Source organism: Hippichthys cyanospilos, chromosome 22 (genome assembly GCF_059441005.1).
Source record: "Hippichthys cyanospilos isolate Australia breed blue-spotted pipefish chromosome 22, RoL_Hcya_1.0, whole genome shotgun sequence".
NCBI lineage: Eukaryota > Metazoa > Chordata > Actinopteri > Syngnathiformes > Syngnathidae > Hippichthys > Hippichthys cyanospilos.
The window spans coordinates 9,190,903-9,215,373 of NC_142390.1; the positions used below are offsets into that span (position 1 = coordinate 9,190,903).

Here is a 24,471-nt window from a genome sequence, read left to right on the forward strand (position 1 = left end):
CCTGGATCACTGGAAATGTAAAATAAAAACATACAAATTAAACGTCCGAAAAAGCTGTCTCTCTCTGCACTCATCACCAACGCACCAGCACCATCTCAAGGCAAACAAGTGAACTGAATTTATATTGTCAGCTGTGACAATTAATATGATTACTTTAAAGGGTTTAGGATCATTTTTAGTGGCTTGGAATGGATTAGGCTATTTATATGTTAGAAAACGGCTCTCCCTTTGAATGATTCACATCACAAAATTACTTATGGAACTAATTAATTTAATAAGTAGAAGTATCGTTGTATAAGCAATGTGTTGCCAGACTCTAAGTCAGTCAAGTGGAGCGCTCACACAACTTTTACAAATTTAGATATTGGGTGCACGCATTAGGCGCATTGCAATAATTAGAATTTTGGAGAAAATTTAAGACTTTTTACTCGTGCAATATATTTTGTTAAAGGCATTACACATCAATGAGAAAACCTTGAAAGAATACTCTTAGGAGCTGAAATTTCACCCAGGTTCAACATGGCATGACCACTACCACGAGCGTGCCATCCCTTGGCTAAATTACTGCAAGAATAATGTGGAAGAAAATGACCCAAACATGGTGAAAATACTGCACAGGGTTTAAGTGCGTCTTACGGTCGTGAAAATACTGTGCTCCCCTTTGCCAGGTTTATCAGCTGAAGGAAGAGTTAGGTCACAGCCAATCAGAGAAGGAGGAGCTAAGGGAACGGGCCAATGAGCTGGAGCGTGAAGCGTCAGCAGTAAGAAACGGCTCGCCAGCTCATTTTTGCTTTGGCTCTTGCACTGCTTTTGCTGCTCCTTGAGTAGATTGCCACTAGTGTGACTGACATTTGAAAGTCTAACCTGATCAAATTTCCATGCATGACCTCGCTCCCTTGCCTAGTTAGCTTTAAGGTAGGTAAACATTTTTTTCAGTTTGATTTGCAAACACTTTCAAATGAGTTTGCAAATAAATTCAATCATATCTTAAAATTCACCCCAGAAATACGTTTGAACTTACCGTAATTCGCCAAATTTAAGATACACTTTTTTTTTCCCAACAATGAAGGCCAAACTTAAAAATTGGATTTTAGTTAACCTGACATTTGACGCACAGATTTGCATTTTTATATCGGCCGTATTTTTACTTGCAGTAATGATCATAACAGGACGAGTTACAGGGCGGACGTCAGTTGCCTGTTAGCAGCAGGTGCCTGTTGCAGCTAACAGCAGCTCATGTCAGCTGAGGTGTTACGGCAGTGTTTTCAATAAAAGTGTCAGGTTTAGGCAACCTAAAACCTTTAATAAACAACGAACAAGAAGGAAGACAAGCGAGGAGAATGGACAGGAGCCTTCCTCTTTTTGGCTCTTTTTATTCATTAGGGTTAGCCCTAGTTACAAAATCACTTGCTGCCCTGAAAGGTTAGCATTATGGCAGCAAGGCAACAATCAGTTTCTGATCATGGGAAACGTAGGTGGAAGTCCCTATACTATCAGTCCATGCAATCACTGCTATCATCTTTCCTAGGAATATGGCGACAGACCCCATACTGTTCCATCGTGAAAAAAGTTTTTTCAATTATAGTTTCAGTTACTGTATTTTGTTAGTTTTTGTAAACCATAAAAACCTTGGTCTGGGGCCCTTTAAAATGGATTTTGATGTTTGTAGCCGTAAATGGCAGTGAATGAGATAATAGCTATGACTTAGAGTGTGTATGGTTTTAAGTACCCTTGTACAGTATTTTGATCATTTTCGCGTCATTTTCTTCCACATCATTCTCGCAGTATTTTAGCCAAGTGATTGCTCATTTCTGATAGTATGATAATGATAACGAAGTACTCATGCCATGTTGAACGTCACCGCTGGGGTGAATTTTCAGCTTCTCGTCATCTTCTTTCAATGCTTTTCCTTTTATGTGAAAGGACATTGATGTAAAAGATCAAAGGAATGGACAAAAGACTGTGCAGTATTTTGTCCCTTCCTTTGATCTTTTACATCAATGTCATTTCACATCAAAAGGAAAGCATTAAAAAAAAAAAACACCAAGGAGCTGAAATTTCACCCAGATGGTGACAACATCTTAAAGTCCAACATGGCATAACCACTTAGTTATCACACTACCAGGAGTGTAGCCGTCCCTTGGCTAAAATACCGCAAGAATGTGGAAGAACATACATGTACGTACATGTATGTACATACATGTGTATATATATATATATATATATATATATATATATATATATATATATATATATATATATATATATATATATATATGTATATATGTATATATATATATATGTTTGTTTTGCACAGATGGATCAGGTCAAGCAGGAGCTGAATCGTAAGGACAGTGAACTTTTGGCTCTCCGAACCAAACTGGACACTCTGAACAACCAATTTTCTGACAGCAAGCAACATGTGGACGTCCTCAAGGAATCACTCATCGCCAAGGAACAGAGAGCAGCAATATTACAGACCGAGGCAAAATTTTTCCTCAATTTAAAACCAAAAACAAAAAAACATAACATCAATTAAGTGTGATTTTTGTTGACCTCCACAATGTGATACACGTAGGTGGACGCCCTGCGCATTCGCCTGGAAGAGAAAGAGTCCCTTCTGTCAAAAAAGAGTCAGCAGATATCAGAGATCTCAGATGAGAAGAGCACACAAAACGGAGAAATCAGCGACCTCAAGGACATGCTGGACGTCAAGGAGCGCAAAGTTGTCGTGCTTCAGAAGAAGGTAATGGGTGGTTCATGGTAAAGGTTCATGCTGTTTTGCACTCCGATTTAACAATGATCTGTAGTATTGGTATGAAGGAATGGCGGTATTCAAATCAAAACAAAGATGAGTGCAACTACATATATATATATATATATATATATATATATATATATATATATATATATATATATATATATATATATATATATATATATATATATATATATATATGGCGTTTTTTTGTCCCCATCTTAGGCACAAACCTTTCTTCTTACGAACCATCCAACATGCCGGTCAGTATGTTTGCACTATTTTTTTCGCTTTGCTTCATCAACAAAAACAACTTTTCTCGCATGTCACGGAAATGCCAATATGCTATTGGTCGATTAAGGTCACGGTCTCAGTCACTGTCTCAGTCACGGTCTCAGTCACGGGGATGTCGATATGCTATTGGTCGATTAAGGTCACAGTCACGGTCTCAGTCACGGAGATGCGGATATGCTATTGGCCGGCGTCACATCAATCACAGAAATGCCGATATGCTATTGGCCGAACGCCCTCATCTAGCCTGATGGCACGAGCTGGCCGGTGTGTTGTGAAGACTTTGCAAACTTTGTCTGTTAGACATGGCTTCAAAAATTGCAAGTGGCGGTAAAGGAAGAAGTAAGAGGATGATGACAATAGAAACCAAGCAGGAGATAATAAAAAGTCGTCATGTTTTTATCTAAGGTTTTTGCACGCGTTGCACGCATTCACTAATTAACATAGGTTTGGATTGCCCGTCATACGGACAATTCGAGTTACGAGCCGAGCCGCTGAACGGATTAAGTTCGTAACACGGGGGCCCACTATATATATATATATATATATATATATATATATATATATATATATATATATATATAATGTATATAATTTTCAGTGAAAATTTGACTACTAATAGGCGGTACATATGAGTCTTTTGCTTGTACAGTATCTGTCAGCAAAATGTGAGACAAAGCTGCTACTATTGCCAAACAGCAGCTTCATTATAACAAAGATTTTTAAATGATCAATGTTCAAATAACCATTTTGTATGTGGTGAAATAGTTGCTGTAGCGTGTGTATTTATCAACAGTGTGAATTATTTTCTTCATCCTGATTTTTTATTGTTTTGTAAGACTTTATGTTTCGTGTCATATGGAATTTCACTGTAGTTTAAGACCTTGAGCAGTAGATGGCACTGTGATACAGGCCAGTGGAAAAGCCACAGCACTCCCAGGTCACAAGATTAACACAGCTGTTTTACAAAAAAAAAAGATAGCTGTCACAGCTACATGGATGCAAAAAAAACAAACATATATCAAATTGGTAGAAATAAAATGCTCTTGCATCGCTTATCATTATATTCTTTAGTTTGTTCTTCGAGAGGTGTTTTATTTTCAGGGCTCCGGGAAATGAAATGAGTGAATGAAGAGCATAATTAGCAATCAAGAAGACAACTCTGAAGCAAGGCAGAGGGGAGGTGTGAGTGAGCGAGGGTGTGTTTGAAATGTAGATGAATACTAATGAGCCGCCTCCGTTCAATAAAAGATGACCTCTGTCGCCTTCAAATAGAATACAGTTGACTGTCTGAGTTGGAGGGTGGTGACCCGCGTCTTTCGCGGGTTGTTTGAGCAATTTGTCTACGCTAAAATATCTTCTTCTTATTGCAGCCAAGTAAAAACATCGTGTTACCTATCCAGCACTTGTCAGTTTCATGAAGTGCACAACGGATCAAAAGATTTTCAGTGTCAAGCAAATGTGTATGTGCGCGTCTGTGAGCAAGGAGAGTTCGCTGTCAGTCAAGCTGTCAAGTGAACAGTTGATTAATGAGGCGCCGAATATGTTTTACTGCACACACACAATACACCATGAATGTGGGATGGAGTTTTTTTTTTTCTTTCACTTCATGACATCAATTTTCATGCCTCAAAAAGATCCTGAAGAAACGAGAATACTGCATTATTTAAAAGTTTAAAGGGGAAGTCAGGAGGAAAAATGCGAATGAAAGATTTTAGGACGAAAATGCTTTAATTTTGGGAAAACCACAACTTTTTGTAATGAGAAAAATACAAGCATACCTGGTGTGACTTTTTGGATCATTTTGATGTTGGAATACTTGGAATAAAAATGAATAAAGTTGATGAGCCATACAATGAAGTTATCAAAAACAGTAATTGAATCTAGACTAAGGGCAGAAGTAAGTGTTTCATTCTAAAATAAATCACTAGAGATGCAGTATTTACTGTTGGGATGTTGATAGAAAAGTAGCAAAGAAGTATGGTAGAACAGTGCAGGACATGTATGAGGACAGTAAGACAAGGGTGAGATGTGCTGTAGGTGTGACAGAATACATCAAAGTGGAGATGGGACTGCATCAAGGATCAGGTCTGAGCCCCTTCTTGTTTGCCGTGGTGATGGACAGAATGACAGATGGGGTTAGAGAGGAATCTCCATGGACTATAATGTTTGTAGATGACATTGAGATTTGTAGTTACAGTAGTCAACAGGTGGAGGAGAAAGTGGAGTGGTGGAGGTTGGCCCGGGAAAAGAGAGAAATGAAGGTTAGCTGCATCAAGATGGAATATGTGTGTGTGTTTACCTAATTTGATATTATTCAGTTTTAAATCCCAAAATGCTTCCAGCTGGGTAGAGCGTACTTGACTGAAAAAGAAATATTTCACGACACATCATTGAAAAAGCATTGAGAACAGCCAGATTGATCATTCATGTGTGGAAGCGTTTCAGTCGTCAAATACTATAGGGACAAAAACCATGAGCAAAAAAAATGTTCTTCGATTTTCACATCCAGTAGATGCGATAGCCATTTCCATAGCGATTTCCATTTTCCCAATTCTTCTGCCCGCAGTGCCTCTTAATCATTCTTTTTGAATACATTCCCTTAACTTAACAAATCTGAATAATATATGTATTTTTCCCCATGAAGATCGAGAACCTCCAGGATCAGCTGAAGGACAAAGACAAGCAGTTGAATGGCCTCAAAGGCCGGGTCAAGTCCTTACAGACTGACACCTCCAACACTGACACGGCTCTGGGAACGCTGGAGGAGGCTCTGTCCGAAAAGGTACACAAGCTCTTTCCTTCATTTCTGGAAGTTGAACCGCCTTGGCTATCCAAACTAGAAAATACACATTTGTTTTTTCATTATGTGCTTTAGAAAATTTAGTTCATTTTATGTCTTAATAATTGCTTGAATGAACTGAACATGGTGAAGTTGGAATACTGTAATTCCCCCAAATAGAAGAGACAATTTTTCCTAAAAATGAGGGCCAAAACTATGGGTGCATCCTATAAATAGTAACTTTTTTTTTTCACCATCGTTTGAGGAAGATTGAGTTTTGACGCACAGATGTGCATTTTTACATTAGCCAAATTCTTACTTACGATAATTACCGTAACAGGGTGAACTAGAGGGTGGACATCAGTTGGCTGTTGCAGCTACCGGCAGCCCATGTTAAGTCAGAATCTTACGGAATTATTTTGAATAAAAGAAGTGAGCAGGCTGAACCATCGCCTGTAAAAAATGCAGATGGGAAATTTTCAGATTTTTCTTTTTTTTTTTCATTTTTGGGAAATCTTGAGTTTTTGGAATGAGGCAAATACAAGCACACCAGCAGTAGTGTGGATGGAAAATTTTCGGGGGAGCCGTAAGTTTTTGGCATGAGAAAAATACAAGCACACCTTGCATGAATTGCTGTAGTATGTTGAAGTTGAAATGGTGAGAATCGATGTAAAGATGTTGCAGGAGAAACGTGTCAAAAAAGTGTGAGGAAAATATAAAAGAAAAAAGCATTTCTCCAGAAAAAGATTGCTGCATGCACAGAAGCTCAATAATGAGAACCAAAACGCAGCATGTTTTTTTTTGTGTGTTTTGGACACACATATACGGGAAGTAAGCCTTTTAATTGTTTAGTCACTAATATTCAGGCCAGTGTGTATATTGGCAGGCATAGGTGACCGTCATCTCTTACTTTCCCAAGCTTTTTCCCCCTCCTCTTTTTTATTGCTTTCTTTTACATCCTATCCTCCCCTTATGTCGCACAAACACTTCGTTCTTGTTGTGTCTTCAATTTGAACTCCAGTTCACTTGCTCGGACTGACCCCAGCCAGCGTCTTTTGTCATTTAGTTGATATAAAATGTGATGCCAGAACATATTATGTGTCTAAAATCACGCTTGGCTGTTTATCCTGCCGGAGCTGCCATGCATATTAAGTTTAATGCAACTGTTATGAGTGTGGAAATTTAATCTGGATTCAAGGTGCATGACTTTTTTTTTCTCTTTTTTTCCATCTGTCATTCTTCCCTTCACCCTCCCCCACGTTCTGTTCAGGAACGCATCATTGAACGATTGAAAGAGCAGCGGGAGAAAGAGGAACGAGAAAAGGGAGATGAGCTGGATTCCACCAAGAAGGAGCTGAAGGAGCTGCGGGAGAAAGTTTCCCAGATGCAGGCTGACCTTGCGGACCGCGAGGTAGCGACACACACAAACATACATCAATATCTGTGCTGCGAGCCAGACACACACACACACACACACACACACATATTCTGTACCCTCTTCTTCTCTGTCACGGAGAACCTGATCTATCTCCGTAGAACAGATCCCCTATCCTGCCAAGGACCTTGTGCTGAAGGACCGCAATGATAAACCAGTCACGTCCTCTTGACAACATAATATAAGACTCACAGCCGGTGAAAAACACATCTTCTCGTGACCTTTATGCAAAGCGCACATCTGTGGCAAAAAGAAACGGAGTCTGTTCATGACGTTAGCACTCGCAGCTAATTTTTGCATCCACCACACACATTTACGTAAAGGAAACATTTCATGAGAGAACACCTGCCAAGGCTTGAATGTTTGTCACCGGTGAAATCGATCTACTGTACAACTTTAATAGGGTTCGTCCCCATACGGAAATGGGGATGGATGGATGGGAATGAATAGGACCACTTTAAATCTTAGTGTGGCACAGCAAAACTAAAAGCAATAATTCCTACCCTTCCCTTGCTATGTCCCCACAGAAGCTAGACCAGGGGTCGACACCCTTAACATTCAAAGAGCCATTTTGACCTGGTTTCCATGGATAAGACAACACTGGTAAAAGGAATGTATTCTTACGATAATTATGGTAGTGGATTGAGTGGCAGGGTAGAAGGAGAAAGTCGGAAGATGGAGGGAATCAGTTGAGTCTTAGCAGCCAGAGGAGTTGCTTACAGCAGCTGTTAACCAAGGTTCTACCATATTATTTTCATTAAGAGAAGCAAGCAGACTGAACCAATGACTGAATCCATCCGCATTCACAAACAGCGGCATTAAGATGAGATTTAAGAATTAAGAATTCTTCCAGCGCTCCAGTTTGTATTGTTTACTTACATGCGTTACCTCCTTTTGAATTATCTGCTTTTAATCTAAAGGCTGTACTGTATTTTCTGTTTACGTTCTCTGTTCGTCATTTCGCGTTTAGTGGTGCTCGTGTTTACCACAGTTGTTACCTTCTTGGTTTCAAGAAAAGAACTAGCAGACCGACTCACCGTTTGAGTCCATCCTTGTTCACATGCAGGAACATTGAGATGAAGTTTATTTTGTGTTACAAAATAAATACAATTCTAGCGATTTAGATTATAATTTTCAGTTATAACCTACTCTGAAAATGTGTGTGTGTGTGTGTTTTTTTTTTAATCTGGAAGGCCACGCAATAGTTCAATTTCCTGTTTTTACCTTCCCGAAACTGATTGGCTGTCTAGAGTCACATTTCGTTTCCCATCGCACCAAATGTGTCCTATAGATATCGCCCTATCACTCAAACACGCAAACGTTATTGACTTCAATTCAAATGCGTCGCTTGTCACGCCGTCCACGTAGCATTATTTATTTTCCCAAACCACGGAGAACTGCAACATAAAAATGAAAAGAGCCACATGGGACCCCTGAGCTAGACCAATAGATAACCTCTTCAACATCTCTTGAGGATTCTTCCACTTTTATTCACAGTAGATGCGACAAAATTTTAAAACATTCCCCCCCAAAAATAAAAAAAAAAAAAAACATACAAACACTTGAAACATTTTTTGTAAAACAAAATACAACAAAATGTGTCCCATTTGTCTCTTATATGATAGATTAAGGTAGCATGCTATCGTGCTAGCTTAAATTGATTTTCACAATAAAACATACCCAATGATCCTAGGAGCTAGGTTGTCTGGGGTTTTATGCCACTGGCAGGGTCATCCATGGTAAACAGGACCTAGGTGAGAGACCAGACTAAGCACGGTCCATTGACCCTTAATGATGAGTAGATTAAATGGATTCACGTTTCCCTCGCCCGGACACAGGTTACTGGAGCACCCCTCTGGAGCCAGGCCTGGAGGTGGGGCTCGCTGGCGAGCGCCTGGTGGCCGGGTCTGCATCCATGGGGCTAAGCCGGGCTCAGCCCAAAGAGGCTACATGGGTCCCCCTTCCCATGGGCTCACCACCTGTGGGAGAGGCCACAGGGCTCAGGTGCAGTGTGAGCTAGGTGGCAGCCAGAGGTGGGAGCCTTGACGCTCCGATCCCCGGCTATAGAAGCTAGCTCTCGGGACATGGACTATCACCTCTCCGGCAAGAGAGGAGCCTGGGCTGGTGTGTGAGGATGAGAAGTTCCGACTAGATATAGTCGGACTCGCCTCCACACACAGCTTGGGCTCTGGTACCAGTCATCTCAAGAACGGTTGGACTCTTTTCCACTCTGTAGTTGCCCGCGGTGAGAGGCGCAGAGCAGGGGTGGGCATACTTATTGCCCCCCAGTTTATGCAAGTGGATCAGCGGAGAGGTAGCCTCCCTCCGCCTTCAGGTGGAGGGACGGGTCTTGAGGTCGTTTGTGCTTATGCACCAAACAACTGTTCAGAGTACCCCCCGTTTTTGGAGTCCTTGGAGGGTGTCCTGGAGAGCGCTCCATCTGGGGACTCCCTCGTTCTGCTGGGGGGACTTCAATGCTCATGTGGGCAATGACAGTGAGACCTGGAGGGGTGTGATGGGGAGGAATGCCCCCCCCCCGATATGAACCTGAGTGGTGTTTTGTTATTGGACTTCTGTGCTCATCACGGATTGTCAATAACGTACACCATTTTACAAACATAGGGGTGTTTATATAGCACTTGGCACCAGTGCTATCCCTAGGCCGCAGTTCGATGATCGACTTTGTGATCGTATCACCGGACTTGTGGCTGAATGTTCTGGACACTCGGGTGAAGGGAGGGGCTGAGCTGTCAACTTATCACCACCTGGTGGTGTGTTGGATCCAATGGTTGGGGAGGATGCCGGTCAGACCTGGCAGGCCCAAACGTATCGTGAGGGTCTGCTGGGACTGTCTGGCAGAAGGAGATTATACACCCACCCCTGGTAGAATTTTTACCACATCCTGGGGGAAGCTGGGGGGGATTGAGTCCGAGTGGACCATGTTCCGCGCCTCCATTGTCAACGCACCTGATCGGAGTTGCGGGCGTAAAGTAGGTGGTCAGTGCCTGTCGTAGCGGCAATCCCCGAACCTGCTGGTGGATACCAGTGGTAAGGAATGCTGTCAAGCTGAAGAAGGAGTCCTATCAGGCATTTTTATGACCTGAGGCAGCTGACAGGTACCGACTAGCCAAGCGGTGTGCGGCTTCAGCGGTGGCTGAGGCAAACACCCAGGTTTTGGAGTACTTCGGTAAGGCTATGGAAAATGACTTCCAGACGGCTTCAAGGAAATTCTGGTCCATCATCCGGCGTCTTCTGAGGGGAAAGCAGTGCACTATCAACACTCTGTATAGTTGGGATGGGACGCTACTGTTCCTCGACTCGGGATGTTGTGAACCAGTTGGCAGAATACTTCAAAGACCTCCTCAATTTCACCAACACGTCTTCCCCTGAGGAAGCAGAGTCTGGAGGCTCTGAGGTGGGCTCTTCCATCTCTGGGGCTGAAGTCACAGAGGTTGTGAAAAACTCCTTGGTGTCAAGGCCCCAGGGGTGGATGAGATTTGCCCGGAGTTTCTAAAAACTAAAGATGTTGTAGGGCTGTCCTGGCAGACACGCCTCTGCTACACTGCATGGACATTAGGGACAGCACCCCTGGATTGGCAAACTGGGGTGGTGGTCCCCCTTTTTAAGAAGGGGGATTGGAGGGTGTGTTCCAACTACAGAGGGATCACACTCTTCAGCCTCCCCGGTAAATATTCAGGGGTGCTGGAGAGGAGGGTCCGTCTGGAAGTCGAACCTCGGGTTCGGGTGGAGCAATGTGGTTTTCGTCCCGGCCGTGGAAGAGTGGACCAGCTCTACACCCTCGGGAGGATCCTCGAGGGTGCATGGGAGTTCGCCCATCCAGTCTACATGTGTTTTGTGGATTTGGAGAAGGCGTACCAACGATGTCAGAGCTTGTTCCGCATTGCCGGCAGTAAGTCGAATCCGTTTTCAGTGGGGGTTGGACTCCGCCAAGGCTGCCCTTTATCACCTTCTGTTCATTACTTTTATGGACAGAGTTTCTAGGTGCAGCCGAAGCGTTGAGGGAGTCTGGTTTGGGAGCCGCAGCATTGCATCTCTGCTATAAGCAGACGATGTGGCGCTGTTAGCTTCTTCAGACCGTGACCTCCAACTCTCGCTGGAGCGGCTCGCAGCCGAGTGTGAAGCGGCTGAGATGAAGATCAGCACCTCCAAAGCTGAGACCATGGTCCTCAGTCGGAAATGGGTGGAGTGCCCTCTCTGGGTCGGGGAGGAGGTCCTGCCCCAAGTGGTGGACTTCAAGTATCTTGAGATCGACAGGCGAATCTGTACAGCGTCTGCAGTAATGCGGACTCAGTACCGGTCTGTTGTGGTGAAGAGAAATCTGAGCCGAAGGGCAAAGCTCTATATTTACCGGTCAATCTATGTTTCTGCCCTCACCTATGGTCACGAACTGTGGGTCGTGACCAAAAGAACGAGATCCCAGATACAAGTGGCCGTAATGAGTTTCCCTGCTGAGGTTGCTGCCCCCGTGATCCGACCCCGGATAAGTGGAAGAAAATGGATGGATGGATGGAACATACCTTTACGTTTTAACTTTCAAATTCAAATGACCTCAAAGACAGGAGATTGACAAATCCATCCTATTAATATTTGATAAAGTACATAAAGCATCATCCATATCATAAAATTGACTGAGAAAATACCAAGATGCAAAAACCTGGTATGTAGGGAAAATGGCCTACTTCAAGGAATTTATTTTGCACGACTTTGAATTTCAGTTTATAAGGTCTCATCTACAGCTGACTAAGAAACACCAAGATGTGCAAAGCAGGTATCTGGGAGAAAGATTCCAACTTTAAAACATGTAAATTGCACAGCTATGAACTGAAAGTGATTTAAAATTATGAAGCCTCAATAGCATCATAAAGCTGACAAAATACCTCGATGTGAAAAAGCTTTTATCTGGAAATAAAGTGCCTACTTTGAGGAATCTGAATTGTGCCAAGATGATATCTTGGGCAAAAGTTTCCTACTTTGAGGAATCTAAATTGTAGAGCTATCCACAGAAAGTCATTCCACCTCACAAACAGTTTCCTCAAAATTTCTTCCTGCTGTCAATAGCTTATTGATCAGTTTATACAGTTTATGATTTTTAAAAATAATAACAGCGAATTAGAGGGTGTTTCCAGACTTTGGACTGGTACTGTAATTTTCAGTGATTATCTTTAAACTGGTAAAAATTTTCAGGCAAACAAAGCTTACTTTATGACACTTCACCGCCCTTGAAAGTACCTGTCAAAAGCCGAATAGTTATCGTCAAAACCTTTTAAAAGAGAAGCTCCACCCAAGCTCTGCACTAAAATGCATGTTATTATTGTTTAAAAAAAGTGAGGGTGGTTAATTTCACCTTCTCTGACTTCTTCTACAATATGTGGTTACTTTTAGTATGTTGTGGGCTCATAAAACCTGTTAATGTCTAGTTGTATAATTTCCAGATATACACGGGAGGAAATAAGCATTCCTAAAGGCCCATGTGTGGTTCGCCTGACAACAGTAGTGTATACACACACATACCGAAATACTGGATAATAAGAGTAAAGCAGCAAGTATTCTCTGACCAAACACGATCTTCTGCAGTCTGGTTTTTAGTGGACTCGCTCAAGTGTAAAATTATACGTTTCCACCTCCTGTGTGCTGGACGCGTCTCTATCACCCCTGCAAAGACTGAAAAGGAAAAAAGGAAGATGGACTTCACGCATGGAAAGATGAACTAGGAAGAATTAGGTGGGGAGGGAAAAAAGAGAAAAAGAGAGAGAGTCGGGTCATGGGAAAAAGTTTTCATGCAGGGTGATGATGAGTCACACCCTTGACTTGAGAGGAATACCTCAAAGGATAAAAATACCAGTTTATTTTGATTGGGGTTTTTATTTTCGACACAGATTTGACTAAGATGCAAGGAGCTGGTTCTTATGGACAAATGAGGTTTTGAAAAAAACAAAGAGGTTGAAAGGACAATATTCAGTCCACAATTTTGGAAAGAAATGTTATTATCAATATAACAATAAATATATTAATTATCTTGATATTTTTTCAGCCAGCTTTATGATGTGGATGATGCTCCATAAGCTGGACTGACTTTTAGCTCACCTCTGCAATTTCGTTTCCTTAGAGTATGAACCTTTTTCTCCACGTAACATATTTGTACATCTTGCTATTTTCTAAGTGCGCTTTATGATGTGGATGACACTTGATGACATGGAATTACTTACTCAGTTCATAATTAAAATTTTCAGTAGACAACTTTTTCCCAGATAACATGCATGCACATCTTTGCATATTATCAATCAGGGTCATGACACGGACAACACTTTATGATGTGTATTGACTTTCAGTATGCAATTTTGGTTGCTCCAATTAACATCTTTGCACATCTTGGTATTTTCCCAATCAGGTTTATTCAGCTGGTAACACTTTCTGATGTCTAATGAACTTCAGTTCATTGGTCTGTAATTTATATTCCTCAAAGTTGGCTTCTTTTCCCCAGATAACGTATTTGCACATCATGGTGTTTTCTTAACCAGCTTTATAATTGTGGATGATACTTTATAGCTTAATATGACTTTTAACTCCTAGCTGTCCAATTTAGATTCCTCATAATAATCAGAGCCGAGCTTGGATAAAAGCTTTTTACGTATTGGTATTTTCTTAGTCAGTTTTATGATGTGAAAGATGCTTTGTCAAAAGGAATCTTTTTCTAAAACTAAAAATGTTTTTCAAACCATATCTTGGTATTTTCCCAGTCAGCTTTATGATGTGGGTCACGCTTTATGATCCGAAATGACTTTCAATTCAAAGCTCTCTTCTTTTAATACATTTGAGACTACTAGAATTTGAAGCCATTTCCAAACTCTTGACTGGTACTTTATTATTACTGAATTATGATTTTTGTGTTCATTTTCCTTCCGTTAACAAATGATGGATCACTCCTTCCTTTTTTGCACTGCCTTTTTAACCCTCATAGGCATCGGTTCTGGACCTGAAAGAGAAGGCCTCTTCTCTTGCCTCTTCGGCTCTGAAGAAGGACAACCGTCTGAAGAGCATGGAGATCACTTTGGAACAAAAGAAGGAGGAGTGCATCAAACTGGAGAATCAACTCAAGAAGGTCAAGTGTGTGTGTTTCTCCGATCTGACTTTGTCACATTGTGTTAGCAAGGACATAAGGCAGACTCCGAACTTGTGTGTGTGTGCGTTTTGATTGACACTGCGCGTGTGAGCTTGTGTGTTTTGTGTTTTTTCTCTCCTTTATTATTTGTCTTCTCTTGCACACACATCTGCCCATTATACTGTCAGACTCCCAAACATTTACTCTCAACATAAAGACCCGTAAAAGGGCTTGCGCACTTCCAAAACTAATAGGGTTTATAATTTGCGAGCACACATACACACACACGTGCATATGCATACACAAATGTGTCCCAAGAGCAACATTTGCTTCTGGGAAACACTCACAGCTGTTATAACTTCTGCTTCTAACTTGTGGTTATTTTTCTTTGTTTTTTTCATGTGTCCTCTTTTTGGCAAAGCAGAGGTGCGGCGAGACAATGCTACTACTGTGGACTGTAGGCCAACATTGCTTGTAAATTTAATTTTCCAACTCAGTCCAGGGATGAATAAAAAGCGCAGGAGTTAAAGACCTTGTAACATGAATTTAGAGATTTGTTTTGTGAGAGGTGAAGTCTTTCACATCATTCCTATTTTTTACTACAGTCGAACCTCTACATAGTGAACTTCAAGGGTCCGAGGAGAGAAGTTCACTATGAAGAGAGATTCACTTTATAGAGGTTTTCCTAAAATGTTCAGAATTCATTGATGAAATATGTGAATAATTTTTTAATAAATATGTAAATAATTTTATATACGTTTTTTTAAAAATAAATATGTAAATAAATGTACATTAAACAACTTAAGTTGTTTAAACACTAAAATCTAATGCGGTAAAACTAATGTAAAAACATTTTACATTGAACAAATATCTTTATTATTATTCCACAAGTCGCATTATCTCTTCTCTCTTCTTCAGAATGCCACATATCGCAGCAGGCGAAGCATCGTACTCCTTTGCAATGGCATTCTGCTTCACTCCACTCGCACACTTCCGAATTATGTCGCACTTCTCCTCCAACGACAAAGGCTTTCGCTTCCGACTTATAGATCTAGCATCCATACTTTTCACGGCAGATTCCGACATCTTAGAATTTTCGGAGGGATGACCAGCGGAGAAACGCATGCGCAGTGGACGGCGGACGAAGTGAAAATACAAGAGAAAGTCGCGGCGCGCGAGAGCGGCTAGGCAGGGAGGAAATCCCGACAGTGCGCCCAATTTTACAACTTCACAATTTTCGATAAGTTCAGATATTCACAATATAGAGGTAGATGCTGTCAAGGGACTGACTAATAGCATCACTATGAAGAGATTATTCACTATGTGGAGTTTCACTATGAGGAGGTTTTACATACACGTCAAATATAGCTGTTTTGCAAGGGACCGTAAAGATTCGTTCACTATGAAGAGAGATTCACTTTGTAGAGGTTCACTATATAGAGGTTCGACTGTACTCACATGTTTTCACTTGCATCTCCTTACACCGGTCCCTCTCAAATGGGGGCTGGGCAATGCTAAGGGGGGCCTTAACCATTCCTAGGGAAAGGCTTTGTTTTTGCCATGTGAAATATAATTGCATTTTTTTTTTTAATTTTATAATTTTAGGCACTTTTATGCACTCATTTTTTTTTCGGTTTTAGACTAACCTGTAACCTGAAGAAACAGTTTTTAGATATCAGTTTATATTGCTTCTTTCTTTTGTCTGTGAAAAAAGGATACACTTTTAGGTGAGCTTATACAATTCTTTTTTTAGATAATTAGCTTATTTATAGTCAGCGTGGAGAGTGGGTGGGGCACGAAGCATTCACCCCCCCATTACTAGGGCGGGCTTTGCAAAATATCCTTGAGAAGCAATGCCTTATGCTGCGTTCAGATGGTGCGCGTCGTTTACGCTCTACGCGAGTCGTTTTGTCGCGAGGTCAAAATGAAGTTCACTTTTGACTCAACAGTATCACATGAAGGGAGGGGAATGAGCTTACTGTGCACTTTACAGTGGATCCGGAAAGGAGAACATTGCTGAGAAAGTTCACTTTTCCGGTATATGGCAGAGCCAAAATTTTCTCCGACAGCACCTTTATTATTCTTTTTTTACACTACGCGTCCCTCGCTTTCACTGCAATACTCGTCTGCCAAAAAAAAAAAAAGTTTTCAATGTCGCAATCAAGTGGCCAATACCGTGCTAAATACTGTACTGTCAGTGCTGCACTATCGTTAGCTTAGCACAGTAACTACAGTTCAACAGCTGTTAAAAAATGGAAGCAAACGCCGCACATACCAGTCGGCCTTTATACAAGCCAGGTGAGTGCTCTTGCTTGACTCCGTTTTGTATTGAAAGCTCAGCTGGCCGTGTTGGATAGCTCCCGGTGACCGCAAAGCAGCCGCCATGATTTATTCCTGCCCCCTGCTTGAGACGTTGAACGTTCCCGAGGCTGATTGGCTGATGCGACACGACACGCGACAAAAGTTCAATTTTTTTAACTTCTCGCGTCACGCGTAAATACGCGCCGTGCGTCGCTCCATCGTGTCCCATTGCGTCGCTCGATGAGTCATCGCGCCTGTCGCGCGGTCCATTGACTACAATACAAAACCATACGCTCTTCGCGCTCCATCTGAACGCGGCATTACACATAATTCATTCCATTCACTTCATTCCAATTTCAACATACCCAAAAAATGCACGCCAAATATTCATGTTCCAAATTCCAAATATTAATGGTCTTCTCAAAAATCAACATTTTTTACTGAAAAAAAATGACCCAATCACTCCCATTGAGGTTGTTATTCATTATTCAGTCTAAAGGCACTATCAATATTACATTGGAAATGTAAATGATTCAGATCATTCAATTAATCGTGGGAACAATTTTGAAATTGCTAACAATTCCCATTAATGGAAATACGTGTTTTTATGAATGCAATGTACCAGTAAAATAGTGTGTTCATGAAACCGTGCTATTCTTATAAAAATGGACACGATGTGATGTCAGTGTAAAAGCAGGAATATTATTGACTCTGGAGACATCGAGACGAGTGGTCTCTGACAAAAGAAACAAAAGAGTGTGAACAAAAGGCCAGTCGCTGATATCAGAAGAAGCTGTTGATTGCTGGCTCTTTGACCTCTTTCCCCTTTAACAACCATGCACACACACACACACACATACACACACACTCGCACACACACACCTGCATTCCTCATTGAGAGACCACGTCCCCAAAAGTGTATAAGAACTCGGTGTGGAAGAGGCGAAACTTTACCACGTCTGCTGCGACCTGCTGTACAAGTGGTCCAGGATCCTCTGTACTTTTGCTGTTTTGTCTAGATTAAATCAATTGTTGTGGTACTTTACCATTTCCAAAAATGAAAAAGTTTCAGCATTACAATACCCACCTTTTTTTTTTCATACTTAAGTACACATTCAATAAAACAGATTCATATCAGTCTCATTGTAGACCACAAATTCTACATTTTTGGCCCATTCACATCACCTTGAAGTTATTTTCTTCACCAAAAAAAAAAAAAAAAAATCTGCATTCATTCATAGTGATGGGTTTGGTAAACATTTCACATCAACTTTCCATGTCATTACACATTGTTCAGAATCGTTCCACGATTCAGTATTTTTTAATGTAACATTTTAACCTTCTTGCACCATTTTCTCTGAACAAGGACTTTAAGGACAAGTTGGTTTTGTCATTCCTAGAATCTTTTGTTGTCCATTATGGTGTGAAGAATCTTTTTTGAGCGTTAGTCAATTGGGACAGTGCATCATTTTAGTGTTGTAATTGTGTTTTCTGCCTCGTTAAACCTGTATACAAGTCGTCCTCAACACAAATGTTGTTCTTGGCTCATTCCCTTCTGTCTGAACTCATTGAACTTATCATTTCCATAGTTGCTGCCCGGTTGATTTTCCACAATTATTTTCGATCACAGGCCCAGAGCGTGGCAACGGAGTCTGCGGCCAGTGCCGAACTCTCACAACGCATCTCCGGCCTGGAGCAGGAAGTGAGCCGTCACAAAGACGACGCTGGCAAGGCTCAGGCTGAGGTGGAGCGACTCCTTGAGATCCTCAGAGAGATGGAGAACGAGAAGAACGACAAGGAGAAAAAGATTCATGAGCTGGAGAGGTGAGAATGCGGTGCTCAACGAAAAATGAAAATGCAGTGAATAAGAATAGACTCGACTTTGTTTTCCATTTATTACTGCTAAAGTTAAGAACAACTTTAATTATTTTCCAAAATCTCACCTCCTTCTTTTTCTTTCTTCTCTTTTAATTTGGCTTGATTGCAACTCTTTACCAAATTTTATTCACGTGTATGTGAATACATTACTGTCACACAAGCCAGAAAGTCCTCCGCCTCTCATCTGTGGCGTTCTCAGCAGCCGCCAAAACAGGCTCCGCCCCCAACTGCCTCTCAGCAGCCAATGGGGGGGCTAGTGTGGGACTACCTGGGCACGTGAGTGACTGCAGTCCCCAACAATCGGAAAGTTGCACGAGCCAAAAACATGGCAGCGTTCCCTCCCATGTGGAAAAAGTTGACTCCCATCCTTTCTGAATGGACATTCATTAGATTTGTCATTTGAAATCATATAAATAACAAAACGAAGCTGAATGTCTGTCCTTTTTTTCCATGTGGGATGCAACTGAATTTACTAATGATCTCTGTTAGAGTTGCAGTATCGCACACTAGTCGGCCAAGTTTCTCCAAATCTAAATATTGTGACTGTTCTCCTGGGTTATTGCGCCACATGTGGGCCGTCAGCAAAAATTGTGTACTGCGGCCTGACAGCCTCCTCTGCTCCAAAAGTCTCAGCTGTGCGGCCTGCCACTCTTTGTTCTCGCCCGTCACTGATGCAACTTTTTCATTTAGTATGTATGCTTTCACACTCGGGATGCTCGACTTGCGACTACTTTTTTTTCCCCCCCCTAACAATCACAGGAATGGTTTCTAACTTGTGTGTAACTTTGTTTGTGTGCACCTTTTTAACACTGTACCCACTGAGCTTTGACTATTATGAGCCTTTGTGTTCTATGCACCGGCGGCCTAGTTTCAAACGGCTTCAAAAACGTCATGCGGAAATCCAAAAAAGTGTTTATCCAAAAACCAGACGTCTTTTTCATCATCCGTGTCCACTTACTCGTTAGGTCCCGCTGCAACCTCTCCTCTCTTTCCATGTCTTTTTGAGGGCAGTAAAACTAATGACTGTTAATGATTTTGGGGACATTCGTTTCAAAGTGTCCATGTCTGGCCCGCCGGGAAAAAAAAAAGCTATTTATAATTCAGCAGTCACTGACGTCCAATTAGTGGGGGTTTAGCTGTGTGTGTTTAATGATTTATTTCGTCTGGAGCGTTGTAGTCACAAATGGAAAGGTGCTCACCAGGACTGAGCAGTTGGATACACATTAACATTAACTAACATTACATTATCCATATTAACATTATTGTATTTTCATTAAATAACTAATATTACTTAGTTTGTTGAGAATGTGTTCTCAGGACTGGTTATCTGCACCAAGACTCAGATGAGAGAGTACGCAAGTCATCACGTTGAACTTCACATTTATTTTGGCTCATGTATGGTGTATCATGTAGTATCTGTTGAATAATAAATCAACAACAATGTTAAAGTCAGTAAACTAACATATAAACACTTGCTGAACTTTAATTTACTGTATTTTTAGCCGACATTAGCAGGTTAGCAACAACTAACAACAACTACTAACTGTAAAGTGCAACCTCTACACAAACAAACACATCAACAGAATAAACACTCATCGCTTACTAAACATAGGCAGTAGCGTGCGTTATCAACATAAATGATAATAAACTCTAATAATATAAATATATATAATATAAAAATAAACTATGAGCTTACGTTGTTATTCACTACGTCACCGTAATGAGCCGAATGACGCACAGAGAACGTAAAACAGGAAACAGAAATGCAACGCGACCCAACAAATTAAAAGTATACATTTCAAAATAAGATAAAAAATGTCACAAACTCTAACGCTTGAAGAATTCTTAACATAGTTATTAACTAATATTACTTAGTTATTTGATGAATACAGTACTGTATTATGTACTTTTTTGCTTGGTTCAATTTTTTTCGATTTTTGCACATTTTTGAAATTATTTTTTAGTTTGAAATATTTTTAATTTTTCCTGGAAAAACCCACGAAGTACTGAGATTGCGATATCTGAGACCGCGAAGTAGGAGGGATCACTGTATATATATTAAAAAATGGCTGGTATTAAATAGTAATTGATTACTTAAGTGATGTAGACACTCTAATGGACACTCTTTTAGCTAACACTTATGTCTTGACTTAAAAATCTTTAAATATCTTTGGGATTTAATTAGTTAAGAGCAATTTAATCAGAACATGAAGCAACTCTACAGCTATAATTGTGTTATCATGCCTTCTTAGTAAAACATTGCATGCCTGTGTTTGAATTTTTTTGCGTATGCGCATTATCATTGGTCACAAATTTTTGACAGGCGAACCAGAAGTTGTTGAGTAAAATACACCGAGAGATACCCCTACAAATGTCGTTCCCTAGTTGAATAACTCAAACAGGCGTTTTTCTTTTATTGAAACATGTTAGAGCTAGCAGGGAGTCTCCCTGGACTCTATTACGGGATATTTCTTGCTCACAATCGTAATCCGACGTACAGTATGAAACCTAAGACAGGTGGAACATTTCCACTAGCCGGCTGTATGACTTAGATGATGAAAAGCCCGCACGCGGGTTCAACAAGGCCAGAAATCGTCCACCTTCCTGCGTGTGTAAATCCAGCTGTATAATTCAGTGCCGGGCTATTTATTTCAGTAACTAGGATGGTAATTGGAGCAGACTGAGTGACTTCACACTGGGGGGAAATGGAGCTGAAAAATCTACCGTGATGGCCAAAATAAAGGATTTGGACAGCGGAGTGGAAAACAAAGCAAGACGGCGATGACATAGAGGAAGGAAAGAAGTGCGAGCGCAGAGGATGAAAATCAAAGGAGAATTTTTCAAGTTGACTGATGAACAAATTGTGTCAAGTGGAAGCACCCGACCGATGCCGAGCGAGTCAAAACACACAATGAGCTCTCTTTCATATATCTAAATGGAAAGTGGAAAGTTATGTTTTATGTACCCATACTAGTCTAAATATATATATATATATATATATATATATATATATATATATATATATATATATATATATATATTGTTTTCTGTAATTTACATTGTTTCTGTGTCTGGTACATGCAGCATCCACTTCAACCTGTGGGCCTGGAAGGGGGCTCCTCCCACCTGTGGTCCCTTCTGGAGGTTTCTGATTTTCCCCAAATTGGGGTTTTTGAGTTTTTCCTTCCCCTTCTGGGAGCTTTGACAGGGGTTGCTGTTGTGTACCTTATACTGAAAAGATGTCTCTGTACGACCTCTTTTCATTCTGTGAAGCCCTTTGAGACTTCGGTGATTTAGGGCTATATAAATAAAATTTGATTGATTGATTGATTGATATATATACACACACAATGTGTAAAACCCCAGGTAAAAACATAAAGATTGTATACAGTAATCCCTCGTTTATCGCGGGGGTTAACATCACAAGCACTCTATGGACCTATGGCTAACCCATTCAAGTTTGAATTAAGCAGTAAAATGCACAATAAATATGTTATGTTAAGCACTCAGACGAGCTCCAATCTTTAGAGTGGCCGTTTTGACCGTGACGCCGACCAATAGCAGACTAGCATTGTAGTGACGTAATATTGAAGAGTTTATAAAAGATAAGATTTATTCTGTTTTGCTATTATTCTTACATTGTTGCCAAAGTGTTGCCACGTCTTATACACTCTAATATAAAAAATAAATAAATAATATATAATAATTAATAAATAATTATTAAAATTGTCTCGGGTGACTCCCGAGCCCGAACAGGATAAGGACCCCGACAGACAATGGAGGGGTTGAGTCCAAAGAGTTTATTATAACAGAAAGCGCATGTCTGGCGTGGTAAACAAGGGTGTCCAAAACGGGAACGGGAAAGTACAAACAAAACTCACATAGTACAAAATAAGGGAGGGACGAGAACATTAGGACAGTCCAACTGACAAGGAAGGCAACAGGGGAGGCTGCAGGAGAGCGACTAGAAGCAAAGTAACAACAGAAAACATTAAGAGAGCAAAAGACAACTAGAGCAAAGTACCAACCAAAAGATCACTAGGAAGAAGGATGTAGGGCAGGAGATTTCACTAGGCGATGAGAGTATGGCAAAGGAATAACCCAGCGTCGCTCTTCTGTAGCGGCCAGCCTTAAAAAGACCATGATGGGTGATGGGGAACAGCTGCGCCAGGCTGGTGACCCCGCCCCCTCGTGTCACAATTGAAACTCTGCTTAGGCACCACAAACAATACAGAGAACCCACAGGACAAACAGAAACATGACAAAAATTTAATGTGCTTCCTATATACAGGTGCGTCTTATATTTGGGGAATTACGGTATATCACCTCTTTTCTGAGTTTGGTCATGTGACTGAACCGTAATTGGCCGTTAACTGAGCCGGGCGACTGTGATGTCATTTTCAGTCAACAGCAAGTGGCAAAATGGCCGCCTCTTGTGATGGATAAAAACAGGTGAATTTTGCGAGAATTTTAAGGTCAAATGAGGTGAGCCGTCCTCATACCCGCACTGCAACGTTTGTCCGTCTGCCTGCTTCACTGCTCGTGCCTTCTGTCTTGCTTGCACAAATGTCTGTGCACCTGTCTCACTCTCACTACTCGGTGCGATCAAGCTGGTGCTCACTTCCTGTCTCACCTTTCCCCTCTTTGGCTTTCTTTCATCCTCTCGACGCAACGCCGCCCTGCCAAGTCTTGCCTCGAGGTTAGTATACGGCATGTCTTCTTTTTCCCTTTTTGGTCCTCATACCTCTTGTCCTTGCTCTTGTCATAAACTCCGCTTTTTAATCATTCCCGTCATGTCTCGCAGGCTTGGCGAGGCTTTTGACTTTGACGGGTTCTCACTTTGTCTGTCGCATCACTTTCTCCCTCGAGAAGGAAATTCGTACCGTTGTACCACCCTTCTTATGCTGAAACTTTAATCGTGCATGATCATGAATGTAGATACATACCTGCAACTAATTATGGTCCCTGTCAAAAGTTTGGAAGCACCCTCTGATTCTGTTTTTTTTTTTAATCATTTAAAAATTCCCCAACTTGTAGATTGATACTTGTCATCAACTATGAAATATTGATTATAGAGTAAACAGAAAATTTAATCAAAACATGTTTTATAATTTAGATTGTTTAAAAAGTACCATTTTGGTAGCTAGAGTGTTATCCACAGTCACAGGTTGTTGGATCAACAAACAAACTAATTTCGGGTTATTATCATTAATGACATCATTGTTACAAAGAAAGTAGAACTGACAGATACTCGTTGGCCAGATTTCACAGCGAGACACTACTGTAGGTGTGTGTCACTGCAACATCGTCTTTCCTCACTACAAAATGTAACGTCAACAGTGTCCAGGCGGCTCCATAAAACAAAGATCAAGCCAACAAAGCACAAATGAATGAACCTTTCAAGGATAAACGAAATCAGTTCCAAAACATTATTATTTCGGGTACGGCCCATGTGGCCCTGTAGTTGATCCACGGACCAGTAACGGGCCGCGGACCAGTAACGGGCCGCAGACCAGCGGTTGGGGATCTCTGACCTAGACTGTGGATGATTCTTTGTGACCTGGATTGGTTTTCACGTCATAACTTTTCATTTTAGATTTTTCGAAACGGGCATTTTTCGATCAGATACAGCATTACACACTTTGTTTCACATTTTCTTTTCTCAGTTTTATATTATAGATGATGCTTTATCACTTGAAATGACTTTCAGCTGTGCAATTTATTTTCTTTGAAAGTTCACAGCTTTGCACACCTTTGCATTTTCTCAGTCAGCTTTATGATGTAGAATATATTTTCAACCAAGGAATCACAAAAGTTAAAAAAAATTCAAACCAAGATATGTTTTAGATTCTTTGAAGTAGGCATTTTTTGCCCTGGTAAGTTTATTTTTGGTATTTTCTTAGTGA

The 24,471-nt window shown here is 41.0% G+C and overlaps 1 protein-coding gene across 15 annotated transcripts in view; it reads left to right on the top strand.

Annotated features, from left to right (window-relative positions):
* erc1b (ELKS/RAB6-interacting/CAST family member 1b) overlaps positions 1–24,471 on the top strand; it is a 160,975-nt gene that overhangs the window by 42,562 nt on the left and 93,942 nt on the right. For 5 of the 15 annotated variants that reach the window (XR_015864143.1, XR_015864144.1, XM_088406153.1 and 2 more), the window contains 9 exons: positions 669–761; positions 2,318–2,485; positions 2,579–2,746; positions 5,697–5,834; positions 7,102–7,242; positions 14,246–14,386; positions 18,318–18,511; positions 18,731–18,841; positions 23,253–23,264. Coding sequence is in view for 11 of the 15 variants with exons in the window: in XM_088406153.1 (XP_088262279.1) it covers positions 669–761; positions 2,318–2,485; positions 2,579–2,746; positions 5,697–5,834; positions 7,102–7,242; positions 14,246–14,386; positions 18,318–18,511; positions 18,731–18,841; positions 23,253–23,264 (1,166 nt within the window). In the remaining 4 variants the exon portion in view is untranslated. The remainder of the gene's footprint in view (positions 1–668; positions 762–2,317; positions 2,486–2,578; positions 2,747–5,696; positions 5,835–7,101; positions 7,243–14,245; positions 14,387–18,317; positions 18,512–18,730; positions 18,842–23,252; positions 23,265–24,471) is intronic. The other 10 variants (XR_015864146.1, XM_088406163.1, XM_088406164.1 and 7 more) reach the window with 5 other exon arrangements.